The sequence below is a fragment of the Hesperophylax consimilis genome, chromosome 4 (genome assembly GCF_061612785.1).
Source record: "Hesperophylax consimilis isolate HC1 chromosome 4, BYU_Hcon_1.0, whole genome shotgun sequence".
NCBI lineage: Eukaryota > Metazoa > Arthropoda > Insecta > Trichoptera > Limnephilidae > Hesperophylax > Hesperophylax consimilis.
This window is the reverse complement of record NC_142839.1, coordinates 32,535,441-32,552,210: the sequence shown is the minus strand read 5'-3', so window position 1 is coordinate 32,552,210 and position 16,770 is coordinate 32,535,441. Positions and strand designations below refer to the sequence as shown.

The 16,770-nt window shown below is 34.9% G+C and overlaps 1 protein-coding gene across 1 annotated transcript; it reads right to left on the bottom strand.

The window, feature by feature from the left end:
* Nucleotides 1-2,290: 2,290 nt before the first annotated feature.
* On the bottom strand, nt 2,291-9,490 carry LOC149424557 (mitochondrial ribosome-associated GTPase 2). Its single transcript, XM_089631410.1, has 6 exons — nt 9,113-9,490; nt 7,853-8,046; nt 7,578-7,686; nt 7,311-7,493; nt 3,864-4,002; nt 2,291-2,699 (listed from the first exon to the last, which is right to left on the bottom strand). The coding sequence occupies exons 1-6, from the start codon at nt 9,251-9,253 to the stop codon at nt 2,320-2,322; spliced, it is 1,146 nt and encodes a 381-aa protein (XP_089487536.1). The 5' UTR covers nt 9,254-9,490; the 3' UTR covers nt 2,291-2,319.
* Between the last annotated feature and the right edge of the window lie 7,280 nt (nt 9,491-16,770).

Sequence of the window (16,770 nt, the reverse complement as noted above, 5' to 3'; positions counted from 1 at the left end):
ATTTAGGCGTATCAACTTCATTCATTTAAATAAAAAGACATTTTATGCTGTGCTATGAAATGTTGCCGTTTCAAAGTTCGGCTTTGTTACCAAAATAAGAGCACAATCGAATCAAATCTCACTTTAAAAACTTGTGTTTTAAAAATGGCTAATTTTTTAATCACGTATATAATAGCCGCTATATTTCCGCACACTTTTTCGAGAACTGTGACAGAGGAAGTGGTTGCATTTCTATAGCACAGTTTTTGTGAAAAAAACACTTCAAGGGTGCTGTACAAATTTTTTACTTTTTCCAAGGCTCTAACTGGTTATTTCGGCACTCTGGTTCACATCCAGATTTCAACTAATCCTATTTCGTATATATTATTTTTTATGTGTTGTAGGTATGTATATTGAAAAAACTGTTCCATGTAAGCGCAACATTAGAAAGACCTGTTTTGTTACTAGTCTCGTTTTATTTCTTCGTTTTTTGGAAAACTATACCTTAAAAAATGCCAATATCTTTTCCCGAAATTAAATGGCATGTATCTTACAGCTAGTTAAATTGTGCATTATGTAAATATTCTGAAATCTATAATAAGGAGAAAAAATCATTTGGTTTTGCTTGTATAGTAACAAGGAAGATGTAAAATTTAACTAAAGAATTCTACGAGAGTGGGGTTTTTACATTTTTGATTAGATTTTAAGAATAACATTTAGTAAAATGTGCAATACTCACAATTTGTAGAGATAAATACTATACCGTAAAACTCGCTTAAGAAGTTCCCACATAAGAAGTTTTCACGCTTAAGAAGTTTGGTTTTTTAAGTCCCTCGAAGACTGAATTTGAAAAAATTTAGATTTTTTTTTTCCTGTACCATGGAAAAATTCTTAACTCTTTGCACGCGGCCGTATCAACTGTTGTTACGGCAAAAAGTCTATACTCACACGCGGCTGTATCAACAGTTGATACGGCAACTTTGACGACCGATATTCCCGCTCTCTTTCGTCATAAATGTATTTCTTGCTCACTTGGACATTTGTAGAACTATCACGATGCTGACATCTACAAGAATTTCTCAAAAATAAAATTTTATTTCATAAAAAAAGATCGATAACCAAGTGCGCCTCTTCGCGCCTTTTAGTCCTTTAGTTTACATTTTTGTCAACGGATGGCGTTAGTACTAGTTTGTCATTCACAACTTTTCATAACTAAGAATGATAAGTGATCATGGTGTCCCACTTGTGTCTATAAACACAGTGGCCTAAGTACACACACACCGAGAGTGGTTTATTTATGACGCCGAATGAATGGCGGGACCACATTCAAAAGATACGGTACGTCTTTGTATGAAATTTTATGATTTTGTTTTTATAAACATCCAAGAGTGTTGACACACGAGGATTTGTTATCATATTGTGGAGAATAATCTGTTCTGTCTATATAGTCCAATAAATCATGCCAGAATGCTATAATTTGACATTTAATTGCATGCATAGGTATTTGAAAATATGTACCGCGTACGGGTATAGATAAAACGGAGCATATTAACGCGTTCAAAAGGTTAAGAGAGTTTCACCGTAGTAAGAAAACAGACTACTCCTGAAGTAATTTTGTTTATTTTTATCTGAAACTGGTGGAACCCGCAATGCTTCGCTATTATTGATATCTATGACTGCTTCCACCATTCACTACTGAATACCAAATTGTTACTGTAAAAAAACTACATTAATTCAACTCCGTATCTCATTCCAGTGCATTCAGATAAGGCTGAAACTATTCTTCTCAAATGAAAGTAAACACATCAACATAACTTCTCGCATCATTGTATGTATCAAGATTATTGTGCTTGCAAGGCGGGCTATGTGAGTTTTACCAAGTTTTACAGGGAAGCAAAAAATTTCTCAGTTTTCTTTTATTTTCAAATGCGTCAACAAACAATGTTTTAATGAGTATTGTGTGATGCTTACGCACAAGGCGAGATTGGGCCCGATTCCATGATTTTTGTTAGTAATTAAAAAACAAAAAAACATTGCTGAAACCTGGCACATAGCCACTCGCAAGCGCAACGACAATATAATGAAAGCATAAAGTTTGTATATTTTAACACAGGTTAAGGGTCTTTTTTGAGAAATGCCCAAATACTGCATAATAGTCTAAACTGCTTGGAGGCAGTGGGACTTATGGCACCTCCTAATTAGGGGAGGCTGAGGAGAGCGGGTAGGGAAAGAAGATGGGAAGAGGAATCTTGGAAAATAGTCTCATTCATAAGAAAAATAAGGAACTTTCTGTGTTTTCGAAAAAAGGGAATTGATCTCTATTTTTGTATTTATTTTAATCTAAGAATTATTTGCAACAGGACCTTGCACTTTATCATAAATCCTTCTGATAGCTTTCAACAATTCAGATAGGTTAGTACCAACTTTGGCAGACAGAGGCATTATTTCTAGTTTTGGGAAATGTGATCGCAACAATGGAAGGTTTTCTACCGCCTCTGGCAGGTCCATTTTATTAGCGATGATAAGCTGCGGTCTATTTAGAAGTTCTTCATTGAACTGGGATAGCTCAAACTGCAGGCAATCCAGCTGTTCCCATGGCTTTTCAGTGGACACATCCAACATGTAGAGCAGGCAGCAGCAGCGCTCCACATGCTGCAGGAACTGAACCCCGAGACCCTTGTTCAGGTGGGAGCCCGGGATCAAGCCAGGTAAGTCGGCAACTAGAAAGATATGGAATTGTAATTATGATCTCTCATTTAGAGGTTTGTTAAAATTAGTGTAAAAGGATTGCTAAAATTAGAGTGAATTAGAGAAACAGTTTGCTTTAACCACAAAATTTAGTTAAGGCGATGCACTACGTCGTGTAATATTTTAAATTGAGCCACTATCAATAACAACCCTTACGTAGATGGCGATAAGGTTTAAATTCCCGCTTAACACCATCCGCCTGTTTTGATTTATGCAGGAAAAAAACATGGCCAAAAAGTGCCTTTTATTTTATTTTGTGAATGTTCAGGCATAAATATTTAATTTTTTTCAATCATTTTATAGATAACTTAATTTGCCACATTATACAATAAAATCATATAAGAGATTTAGAACTTTAAAGCAGTTTTCATAGGCTTTATACATTATTTTTTTCTGGGCTTATAAAAAGACTTATCTAAAAAATACTCGATTATTTCAAAGATCAAGATGTATTCCACTTGCAGTATTTAATAAAAGCATCTGAAAAATTTCTAGGCGACCAAATTTTCAAACCAAAAACACATGATTTTGCATTACTACATATGGCATCGCCTTAAACTGTCAAGTGATTTTGGATAAACCCTTTCTTCAGCAAGACAAAAGCTAAAACAAAAAAACTTACAAAATAAATATAGGGTTTATGATTGTATTTTATTATTTATAACTGTTGTATATGTACATTGCTGTACACATTTATTTATTTACTTATAATAAATATTAGTTCGCAATCGTTATAATGCTTTCAAGTGTTTGGTCTTGTCGTGTTTAAAAAAACATTGAAATTAAATGCATGCATCACAAAAATGTAGAAACAATGTGCAAATAATGTACACGCCACAAATATTTATTGTTGGGAAGTATCACCATTAACTCACCCAGAGCTACGTTAGGTAAACCTATCATTGAAGTGACGAGTCTCCAAGCTTTTAGGAAAATGAATTTGCATATTATAATGTGTAAATGAACAATACAATATTTATTGGTTTTGGGTGTGGTAGAACAACTTTATTAGAGGCGCCCTTGAGGTGATTTTGCACAAAAACAGCGCTATACAAATCATCCAAATATTATTCATTATTATTATGTATAGGGTAGAAAATAAAGGGAATAAAGTATGTATGATTGTTTGTACATACTAGCAATTTGTTGGTAGTCATCATACTGCACCATGCCGATGTGGGGCTGCAGAGTGGTGAAGGGATAGGGGGCCACCTGGGGGCGAGCCCTGGTGATGGCCCGCAGGAGGGTGCTCTTGCCCGCATTCGGGAACCCCAGCTGGAAATAAGAGGTAACTCAGCTATCGATGTGTGGGTGGGGCCCAACTAAGCGTGTGTGTGTGTGTGTCTCGCACGCTTTGTCTCCCATTTGTCATCAAAGACGAGATAGGTACATATCGGTCCAGTGATTACTGGACTTATTTCTCCGCTACTGTTTTTGATTTGGCATATAAACACTGGACACTGTTCTACCTCAAAAATTGACCTTCGAATGAATGGCATTGAAATCCTATTGAAATTTAGATATCGGTTTGGATTTTTTAGAATCTCTTTTTTGATATTTCTCACGAATTACACATGTATAGGATATCGATGTTAACCATTCATAAACACAACCTACTAAAATAATTTATAATAAATATCGGTGTGAAAACTTTACAATTACCTACCTACATAGGGTCTTACTAAAATACTAATTTGTGGGCTACCGACTTATCATAAATTATTTTAATAGAACCCCCTGTAGGTAAGTAGTTATTCAGATATCACTGTATTTGTGTTTATATAAAATAATAATATTACAATTTTTTTTGTGTAATGTAAATGTATGTAAAACAATAAAACATATTATATACCTAACACACACATCATTATAATATACAACCGTAACTCATAATATTTGCTGATTTTATATATTTTTCATTACCACCTTTGTCATTATATTTTATTTTATTTCATAATATCTTTTTATCGAATACTATTAAATTATGAAATGGGGCCTTAGCACCTCGTGAGGTCCACCTTATAAAATATGTAAAGTTATTTTACCAAACATAAAAAATACGTATACATTTATAAGTCACCAACGGCTATAGGGAAACTCAATATTACGAAAAACTTGACGTGCATTTGATTGGTTTGACACAGATTGCATACATTAGTTATTTCGATACAACACATTGGTTGTTTATTAAAAATTAGTATTACATTTTGATGTGTGGAGTCCCAAAGGTTTGCTCTATGGAAAAATTGAGATAGATGATCTGGTAAAATATCATACCACTGTTAGAAAACTTCTACCACCAATAAATTTTACCAAAAATAATTGACAGTCAAATACTAAAAAAATTATTGGTGAGAGAAGGTCTAAACTATAAATTGTTTTAATTTCATTATAGATGTAAAACAGTTAAAAGTTTAACAAATCATAATAAGCATTAATTACTCGCCTGAAATATCCGTACAAATTTAAAATATCTCCTGAGTAAAAATAAATGCCGCCGACGGGAATTGAACCTGCACCTTCTGATATCCGGTCAGGTGCTCTGGACCACTGAGCTACGTCAGCTTATTCCCAACACGCCAAATAATTCAATAATTAATAATTGAGTAATTAATGCTTATAATAATTTGTTATCCTTTGTGATATGCATAAAAACCTTGTCTTATAAAAATTTGTTTATCATTAAAAAATAATAGTTAAAAGTTTGTCCAAAAAAAACCTTTACAAATAAAAGATTAGTTTTAATTGTTTTTAGTGTTTGTCTGTCTGTAACAGGTGATTTTTTTCAGAGGCTATTTAAAAACTCATTAAAAACTGTTATTTAAAAACTCGCTAAATAAACAAATTAAATTTGGCAGAATGGGGACCTTATAACCATAACCTAAATGCCTGCATATTTTTTTATTATTAAAGTTAGTTTTAATAATTTTTAAATTTTTCATTTTTCGGGTCTTCAAAGGATGCACATGACCCATAACATCACCAGTTCCCAGTCTCAAAAAGCCTACTGTTTTTTTCAAAACGATTACCCGCTTTACACATCGAAGAACACTAAGGATGGGTTGTTACACACAATTTGAACAATTTATCAAATTTAAACAATTACACACAATTTGAACAATTCATCAAATTTAAACATTCATTTTCGGGTTCTATGAAAGTCCTATTCAAGTTCTGTTATTATATCATTGTAGGCTAGTTGCTTGACAGAACTGAAATAACTTGAAAAATCTTTCACAGAACTTAATAATTAAGTTTGAAATTCAAAGAATTGTTCAAATTCTCCGAAACAACCCGTCCTAAGTAAAATGTTAGCATCTCGTCACTAATGTGAATCAAAGTGCAAAAATGCATCCATGACCGCACCTGATAAACAATTTACCGGTGTTTAAGAGTCTTCATTAAAATATTTTCATTGGTTGAAATGTGAATGTGAACCAGAGTTGCCAAAAGTTGTTTTAAAATACCCACAACAGATAAAGAGATTTTAAAATTCCCCACAAGTTCCTTTATATCCCTAATGAAACAAAATTAGCAATTGTTATTATTATTTTCCAATTATGTCCTAAATCCTGTATCTAAATTTCGCTAATAAACAATTATATAATGTTAATTAAGTGTTAATATCAAGTGACCTACCAGGTAAGTATTGTACTGTATAATATATTATCTCCATAAATAGTTAAGTAATAACATAGATCACTGTAGAGATGTATTATAAGTTTGTACAGCGCCCTTGAGGTGATTTTGCAGAAAAACGGAGCTATACAAGTCATCCAATTATTATTATTATTATTTATCTAGTCATTTTCGGATTTTCTCTTTCGTTCAGGCTTTAAAAATATTATTTATTTTAGAATTTACTGCGAACGAAAACGAAATTAGCGCGTTCTCACAATTATTGTAAATATTATTTTCCAATATGGTTGGATGATGAAGAAATGTCTGCACGTTTTGCTTTTTTTTTTAAATACATTGTCTAGCTTTTAAACTGAACATCTGTTGACAGAGTTCAAACCAGGCAATTTTAAGGATTTTTAGAGGGTCCTAATTCCTATGCAAATTAACTTACCATTACCAAAACGTACTGACATGCTAGTGGTCAATATCTATATTATATAAAAAAAAAGTATTTGCACTAGTGCCAAAATCCAGAGAAGAAATTGAGGACTAAATAGAGGTTTGTATGGACAAAACGCTACCCGCTTTCCTCTTAATTAGTTTTCTATTGATTTTTGATAATAACAAAATAAGAATCAGTGATAGATACAGTGCCTAGAAACTGTTATTAGCTAACCGTTGCATTGAATGACAACCTACATTTTGTCAAGAGAGGATGCTTTATTAACTAGTGAAGCAAGATTAATTTCGCATGTAAGGCATTATTATATACTAATTTTAGACAATTCTACTGCACAAAAATCTCTGCAGAATTTAAAACCAAATTTTTTTGTTTTTTTACCTATAAGTATTGTGGACTCATGGGTTAAATAAAAGGGTTTGACCACTTTTTACTGAAAAGTGACGCAAACATATTATGATAATACATTTTAGAAATAATTATTGAACAAGTTTAATCTTACCAGTCCCACGTGTGCCATACTTCTGATTTCTAGTACATATACGATCCTTTCCCCAACAGCACCGTATTCAGCTATTTCAGGCGCCTGTATAATGGCCGTAGTGAAGAACTTATTCCCCTTTCCTCCTGCACCGCCACGCGCCGCCACAAACATCATTCCTTCCCTGTCCAGGTCAGCCACCACCTGAAGACAATTAAAAAAATTATCATCTGAAACATTTTAATTTCTACGGTTAATAATTACAAAAAAAAGACCTCAATTTGTTACCTTCCCGTTGCAATCTTTGACGATTGTTCCTAGGGGTACTTTGATTATATAGTGCTTCGCATTCTTTCCATCACAATTTTTGGTTGTTCCTTTTTCTCCGTGCTTTGCCCTGAAATATAAAATAAAAAGTTATCTTGAATTTACGCAAGAATAATCGTTACCTCCAAAGAAAATGGATGACTGTCAAAATTGTTGAAGTTAATTCTATACATATACATTGACAACACAGTAAAAAAGTTCAAAATGTTCAATTTGAATGGATAAAAAAATCTTACTCTGCAATAGAATGGACGTGGCTGAGACTCTTAACTTCCTTGGTGCAGTGGAAGAGTACATGTCCGCCGCTGCCTCCGTCGCCCCCGTCGGGCCCCGCTTCCTCATTACACCAGGCCTTTAGAAATGACACACTCCCGTCCCCCCCAGTGCCCCCTGTAGTACGCACCCGACACCTGTCCACGTAGTATTGCACCTGTTAGCCAAACATATTCTTTTGTAAGAACTAATGCGTGGAATATAGGACGACACTGGCAACACTACACTAGGTGCGATGTTCCAGATTCAAAACCTTGATTCTAAAACAATACCAACAATAATAATAAAGATTTATTATCATAATGATAATTTAGTGTGTAATTTGCTTGATGCTGTATTTTATTTTGTTCTTTTTGAACAATTTGTATGTTTGTAAATTTTTATTCTAAAAATGTGTACACTTATGTGTAAAAAAATTATTGGGAAAAAGTAAGGGAATATTTTTTATGTGTAATTTTTGAACAATATGAATGTAGACGGTTTTTATGCTATAGTAATGTTGCGAAGGTTGAAGATGTGTTTGGTGTTGAAAGTAAACCATGTAATATTTTATAATAGATTTATTACAGCAAGGATTATTTAAGTAATCGCGGCGCGAAAGGAGTAAGTTATTTTGACTAGCATGTTAAAACGTAGCGCGTAGTAGACTGACTGAGTACCTTCCCACTGTCGCTTATATAAGGTGCCAATACGATTCAAGTTGCACCTAAGAACGTTCCCGAATATTCTAGTTGCTATGGCTACAAATATTGCCACCCGTAACGCTGAGCAACGGCCGAAATTTCTAGTATGTTCTATGACGGCCTAGGTACCTTAGCGCTTGGCACTGTGTACTAAGTAGTACTTGACACCGTCCGACTCGAGTAGTGGCGTACCACTACAGTAATTAAGAAACAAATTCCTATTTATATATTTTTTGCGTAGTAAGCGGAATTCAACAAGTTTATAATTATTTCTATAAGACAGAGAATGTCTTATAAAAGCATGATTGCTGTGCAAGAAATTAAATAAAAAATGTTATTATTGTACACATACCATTTAATCATGCCATCAAACTGTAATTATAAACGAATAATACTGTCTTTATGACAACTTTGTCTCAAAAGAGGAAAAATGGGAACCATTGTTTACTGTATGATTATTGTTATGTATCGCATTGCAGCAAACACAACAGACAAGAGTTAATGACGATAACAACAATATTAGATCAAATAATATCTTACATTATAGTTTTGCGACTTAGGTTTGAGATTCCTCAGCGCAGTGGCTGTGGCAACAGTTGAGCTTCTTAGCGCTGTTGATTTCATTAAGTCGAAGCACCGACACAGCAGTGATTTCTTAAAATACTTCGTCGAAAGCATCATGAGTTAGTGTTCAACTGGTTAACAAAAATCATCTGCTAAATGGACTTGACACTTAATTAGTTGAAATCCCGCCGCAAATCCAGATACAGGGTAAAATAATAATAATGTGCACGAATTCATGGGTTATGTTATTGTCAAATTGACAGTCCATAGATGATCTTCGTATCCATTTCGTATCTGTTGTCGAGTAGGAAGTAGTGATGTGTTCTATTTTGAAACATTATCATAATCGAAATTACGCTCGGTTACCACCGATATTTTCAGTTACTAGGGAGATGGGGAAGCAGTCGCCAACACTGATCAATATAGTATAGGTACACAACTTTGCAGTCAGTGGTTTCACTGGTGTAAATTTTATGGATAATTATGATAATATTTCTAATAATAATTCGATCGTTCATTAGTTACCCCTTCGGATGCTTACAAAGATAATAATTATGTTATTGAAGCGGCTAATATTTCCAACCCAAAGATGATTCGGGATGACGGAATTAAATATGATTAAATGAAAATAAAATAATAATCGCTTGGGTTGCCAAAATATAACCAGTTAACCTAGTCTTATAACCCAAAATATATCCAAGCGACAACTGCGCAGTAGGAAAAAGCACTCTCGCTCCTTCCCCTCAGGTAAGGAATTAAAGCGTAGGCGTTGTGCTCTATAAGCGGAGACGAGGCGCTTAAGGAGTGACGAGGCGAACACTAGACTCACGCCCTCGGCCCTCCTTGATAGTCTCGCTGAGAGGGCAAAGCAATGACTAAATAAAACAATGGTGTAAAGTCAGCAAACAATCAACCACCAAGCTCCATTAACCTAAAACGTCCACGTTCCGTCTTCCTCTTTGCGCCACCGAAGGGTTGGCGATGTGATGGATAGCGAACCTCATCGACACCTTTATTTTATTTTATTTATTTATTAATCTTAAGTTAGCTCACATCTTCGTGTGTGCTAATAGTTTTATAAACATATAAACATGTACATTGTTTGGCAAACATAATCTTTCTTTAAATATTTCAATAAAGTCACAAAAAAAGAAACATTAATAATTGAGATAGACATATTTTCTTAATTCATTTTTGAACTTATTAATATTTTCTATCACAGCAATTTCCTTCGGGATTTTGTTATAGAGTTGAACGGCCTGGTACATCAGAGATTTTTGGGTGCTTGTTTTTTTTCTTGTTGGCAATCTAATTTGCTTAGAATTTCTCGTCCCGTGTCCGTGTATCTCGTTATTGTAATTTATTTTTCTTTTCAGTTCCTTAGACATCATCCCTAAGTTAATTTTATGTACAAAAATAAGTACATTCAAATACACAGTTTGCTTCACCGTCAAAATATTCAGCTCCTTTGTCGGCCATTCCCTTCCAAGGACTACTTATAACATCTTACTTATAAAATTTTAACATACACATACCTATGTATACAATTCATAACACGTTTAAAAACAATTACAAACAGCTTAATGTTATATTTACTTAATTCTAAACTCAACCAAAAACGGTTCAAGGATGGCTAAACGAAGAAACTCCACTAAAAATAGATATCTAATCACTGTATAATGTGTATAATTGTTTTAAATCACTCCATATCGACAGAAAACAATGGGAGCGGGTTCAGTCCGATTCTGTCCTTCATTTCAGATTTCATTCTTCCACGTGCGCAGTGGCACGGGCGGTGGGTAGCAGGGGCTGCGGCTAGGGTTGCAGTAGTCGCTGAACGACTCTCTTCTTGTGCGGGGGGAGATTCAGAGAAAGGACGATTCTGTGGTCGAAGCAATGGACCCACACACATGGCACACAGTCTATAACGGCACCGGCGAAGGCGGGTATGCGCGGACAGCGGGGTTTGCAGTATTGTTGCGGGGTGGGCAAGGAGAACGGGGCAAGGGCCGAAAGGATGACCACATCGAGAGAATGTTCAATATGCTTGTGTCATGTAAAGCTGGGTCCAGACATGTTCTTTTGTCCGTACCGTACCTCCGTTTCGTACCAGCTTCGCGATCCAAAAACTTTGGACGCATCATCTTTTGTCCGTACCGTACCTCCGTTTTGTATCCGCGTCGCGATCAAGAGCCCGTATCTCCGTAACGTCGCTGCGATCATCGCGTGTTCATTTCCTCCCACCATGTCGTCGACAGTTCCTCCCATGCATCTTGCTTTATATTTTTATTGTAATAATTCCTGTTTCCGAGATCCCACAGAACTTCCCTGGCCCCATATCCATCGATAAGCTTCACAATATTATAGTTATCCCACTGCATTTTTCACGCTGATTCGGGTAGTGACAGAGAACACGACCAATGCACGCCGCGAACACGTCCAGACTGGCGCAGACCCGTACCGTATCGCCTTTGAACGGGTCGAAAAACCGACTCGCGATGGATCGGAGCGTACCTCTATCCGTATCGAGACGCCGTACCACCGTACCGTACCGAACGAGCGTCCAAACTAGCGTTCTTGATCGCGACGCTGATACGAAACGGAGGTACGGTACGGAGAAAAGAACATGTCTGGACTTAGCTTTATAGACAATGAATACACACCATATCATAAGCTGGGTCCAGACATGTTCTTTTGTCCGTACCGTACCTCCGTTTCGTATCAGCGTCGCGATCCAAAAACTCTGGACGCATCATCTTTTGTCCGTACCGTACCTCCGTTTCGTATCCGCGTCGCGATCAAGACCCCGTATCTCTGTAACGTCGCTGCGATCATCGCGTGTTCATTTCCTCCCACCATGTCGTCGACTGCGGAAGTGTTTGAGAATTTGACGATTGCTTGCGCGTCCTTCATTGTTATTCACAATAATATAACGAAAAAAAAACAAAAAAGGTGACGTTGGTGGGAGTTAGAATTGTTCAAAAACAGAGAAAGATGTCGCACGCCGCGAACACGTCCAGACTGGCGCAGACCCGTACCGTATCGCCTTTGAACGGGTCGAAAAACCGACTCGCGATGGATCGGAGCGTACCTCTATCCGTATCGAGACGCCGTATCACCGTACCGTACCGAACGGGCGTCCAAACTAGCGTTCTTGATCGCGACGCTGATACGAAACGGAGGTACGGTACGGAGAAAAGAACATGTCTGGACCCAGCTTTAGGATTAACAATATTATTTATAACCTATTCTTAAAATCGTAATACGTCCACACTAGTCATCGTAAATTTATTTTTTAATATACTTAAGCCACTTAAACACAGTAAGGAACATTTATTAACACTTTTAAGGGTGGAATGTACGAAATATCCCCCGTAATTATAGAAGAAAAATGAGACCGACCAAAACGCGTCAGGCTGCACCGAGAGCCTCACTAAAAATAATGTTATGTACCTAATTAAAAATAGTAACCAAAAGTTTTAAAATAATGTCAAAATGAATTTAAAATAATGTAAGAAGAAGAAGGTGACTACATGAGATTTCGAAAAACCACCCCACCCCATTTTCTCTCCTCTTAGCAGAATTATGATACTTTTTGAAGAAATTTTACTCACTTTACGTTCAAAATAAGATGAAAATTACCGTCAACAACTCATTTCGAAACTCTGCGTAAAACCCGAGCAACATTGTACAACATATAATATTAGTAATTCATAAAATTGGTCTTCAACTTGAAATAAAAGAAAAAAATGCTATTGGAAAACAATTTTACTAATATTACTTTGATGAATATGTGATGAAGTCTACAGTCTACACCATAATTTGATAAACAGGGCGAGAGACTAATAAAAGAGGCTTTGTTTCATTACCCCGTCTTCCGGCTGGATATATGACACTTTTCCCACAGAGGGTATAATTTCAAATAGGAAGACAATTTCCTGCGGCACGCCTACTTTAAGGTACAGTGGGGTGAATACTGCCTACTTGGGGTGTAGGGGATATCCTTGCTTTCAACATTTAATAGCTTCTAAATATGATATCAATAAATTTTATCGGGAAATTTTCATCGCGGTCACCTCAAAGTGCTTTCAAATATCATTTGACCGTGTTCAGATGTATTCAATTTCCTAATGTATTTTGTGTGCAGTAAAAAGGTTTTTTATTTGAAATCCTTAAATGATGTTGAACATATTATGTGTCAATAAAATAATATTTATGATATATATTATGTAGGTAAGTGTCAATAAAATGATCGGCTTCATTAATTTTCATTTCCAAACTTGGGAAAAAATGATTATTATTATTAATTCATTTTAATTAAATGACAATGTCAATAGTAAAATACAGTATAATTAACATATTACTCAACCTTTATGATTAATATATATCGATATATTTTTAGGGTACCTACCGACTAAATATAGTCTTTTGCAACCAGAGTCATCGTCCAAGAAATAGGCATCATCAATGCTTGCAGCTCATTGGCCGATAGAAGTGTATTGTATCGTATCCGAAGTAAACTCAAACTATTGCATGGAAAGCCTGTTCTCACTGATCTATTAAATAGATCAGTGAGATGTATATTCTATTCTATAAATCATAGAATAGATGAGGTGGGATCCGAGCTTAAGACACAGGTAAATAAATTATACAAGTGTCAAGGAAATATAACCTTATTCGGGAATACCTACTGTAGTAAAAAAACTTTTTCTATCAGTCTTTAGGTATATTTTTTAAACCTCAACATTTTACTGGAAATAAATGTATGACAAGCAATTAAATGTGTTTATTCTTAAATTATCCACTTGAATATCTTGTTACAAACAGCATTGAGCACTTAGCAGTGGCGGCTCGTACAATGAGGCAGGGGAGGCTGTGTAGGAAAACCACCAATAAAAGAAATGGTTCTTCTCTCTGCCAAATGAAAACCTTTGAACCCCGATACAGATTTGTATGCCCCACATCTTTAACCGAGTATCACACAATATATCGTACTCACCGGCAGCTTTGGTTATCTTGATGTGTTGATTTAAGTTGTCCTACACGCTGCAGAATTCGAAGAGAGATTTGAGATAAAAAGACACACTGCAATACAAAACAGCAATCGACACTTGCGATGATCATGTTTATCCACAGCAGTTACATCGAACTATGTCAGTAGTTACCGATACAGAGCAATCAACATGATATTATCGGGCTATCACGTCGTGAAAGATCAGCAAGTACTTGAATAATAAAATGTTTGAATCCTGGCTCTGCGATTGGCGGGAACCAAACATCGGAATCGTGGATCAATGGCTTTACGAAACACATCAATTTAAATATTACCCACATGATATACGTATAATACGTTTTTAAATGTTTGTGCCTCCCGACTTTTCTAACCCATAAGGTAGGCGACACATTACGCGATACGCATCATGGCTTGGCCTATTTCAGCATATCTTTTGCCGTACACTACCAATGGGAATGTACGGCGAGCGATATGCTGATATCACGAAAATATAGCGCGCTTATAGCGTGGTCTGTCACAGGCAAAAACCTCCACGGACAGTAAAGCCGTCGTCCCATGGATCGGTAATGTTGTAAAAGTTCGCTAAAGCAAGGTAACCGATCTGCAGCGCAGTCCTTTGTGGGACTTTTTTATTTCTATACTCGCATACGGGGGCTATACTCTCATAATATTTAATCTTCTTGCAACCCAAACTAGCTATACATCATTTTTCTTATTTTTCTTTTTTATATTATAGGAATGTATAGATTCTATGTCCGCAAACTGTAAAATTCACCCGCCATAACACAGGGTCATCCTTAGAATGGAGGATGAAATATCACAAAAACCACATGTACTCTCTAAATCATGTATCAATAAAATAAATAAATATATATCATGAAACAGGCCAAATGGGATGTTGTGAGAGAACAGCGCTCGTGTGCGACTAGCATAAGGCTAATGAGATATATAAACTTTCTACTTGAATCACTTGAATCTACTTGAAAATCAGTTCGGTTTTATGGAAGGTAGAAGCACTCAGGATGCAATTGCAAAATTAACTAGTCTTGTTCATAATTCATTAGATAAATCATTAAAATGCATTGGAATTTTCATCGATCTTAAAAAAGCTTTTGATAGCATATCACACGACAAACTTATAAGTAAATTAAGAAACATTGGATTAAGTGGTACAGCTATAGAATGGATAAAAAGCTACCTTTTCAATCGCCCTCAAGTCGTAAAAATCAACGATGTACTTAGTCAACAAAAAAAAGTCACTTCGGCATACCTCAAGGTACAGTCCTGGGACCGTTACTGTTTATCATTTATGTAAATGACATATTCAATCCAAGATTAAATGGAAAAATAATATCTTATGCTGATGACACTGTCATAATAATTGAAGGTACTGATTGGAATAATGTTAACAACTTAGCAAATGCTGATATTAATATACTGAAAAATTGGTTAGATAAAAACCTCCTCTCATTAAATACTGAAAAAACAAAATGTATCCCATTCTCTATCAACAAATTTAAATCAATACCAGAATTAAAAATTATAATACATCAACTTAAATGTAACAGAACTAATTGCAATCAAGAGTGTTCTATACTTAGGACGGGTTGTTTCGGAGAATTTGAACAATTCATCAAATTTCAACGTTCATTTTCAAGTTCTGTGAAAGATTTTTTCAAGTTCTGTTTTTATTTCAGTCTTGTCAAGCAACTAGCCTACAATGATATAATAACAGAATTTGAATAAGTCTTTCACAGAACCCGAAAATGAACGTTGAAATTTGATGAATTATTCAAATTCTCCGAAACAACCCGTCCTTAGTCTAACTTCTGAAATTGAATATCTTGGTATATATATAGATCAACATTTTAAATGGAAAAAACAAATTTGTGAACTTGTCAAAAGAATTAGAAAATGTATTTATATATTTATAAGACTTAGAAATATTCTTAGATTAGAAAACCTAAAAAGAGTGCACTATGCAATTGTACAATCTTTATTACAATATGGTATTATTGGCTGGGGAGGAACTTATAACAATATATTAAATCTACTTAAAATAGTTCAAAGATTGATAATTAAAGTAATATTGAAAAAACCATCCAAATTTTCTACTGAGATTCTCTTTTCAATATTCAATGTACCCACAATAGACAATATATATAAAAAATATTCAATTCTACATTTTTATAAAGAAATACAGTTAAATAACTTACAATTCAATTCATCAGCAAGATATCAAAAAACTATCAAAATCCCAAAACTTAATACAAAGCACACACAAAATACCTATCTCTATCTAGGTATAACATATTTTAACATCCTTCCATTATATCTAAAAAATATTGAAGATATTCAGGAATTTAAAATAAAATAAAAAAATTACCTAAAACTACTATAAAAGTCCATATCTTACTCTTATTATTATTTCCTTCAAATCTTGAAACTGTATTATTGATAAATCTTGCCTATTTCTTACTTATCCCTTTGGTTTTGCAAATATATTATTTACTTACTTACATGATTCTATATAATTGAGCTAGGATTCACTCACCAAACACAAGAGCCTCGTCTCTTTATGGTGAGGAAAAGCTATTATTATTTACCTTGATAACACTGT

Excerpts from the sequence above, each read along its gene's own strand:
- LOC149424557 (XM_089631410.1), bottom strand. The coding sequence starts at position 9,253 with ATGATGCTTTCGACGAAGTATTTTAAGAAATCACTGCTGTGTCGGTGC. Across the intron at positions 7,687-7,852 it reads CACGTCCATTCTATTGCAGA|GGCAAAGCACGGAGAAAAAG; the intron begins GTAAGATTTTTT and ends TTTATATTTCAG. Across the intron at positions 2,700-3,863 it reads TGACTACCAACAAATTGCTA|TTGCCGACTTACCTGGCTTG; the intron begins GTATGTACAAAC and ends ATATCTTTCTAG.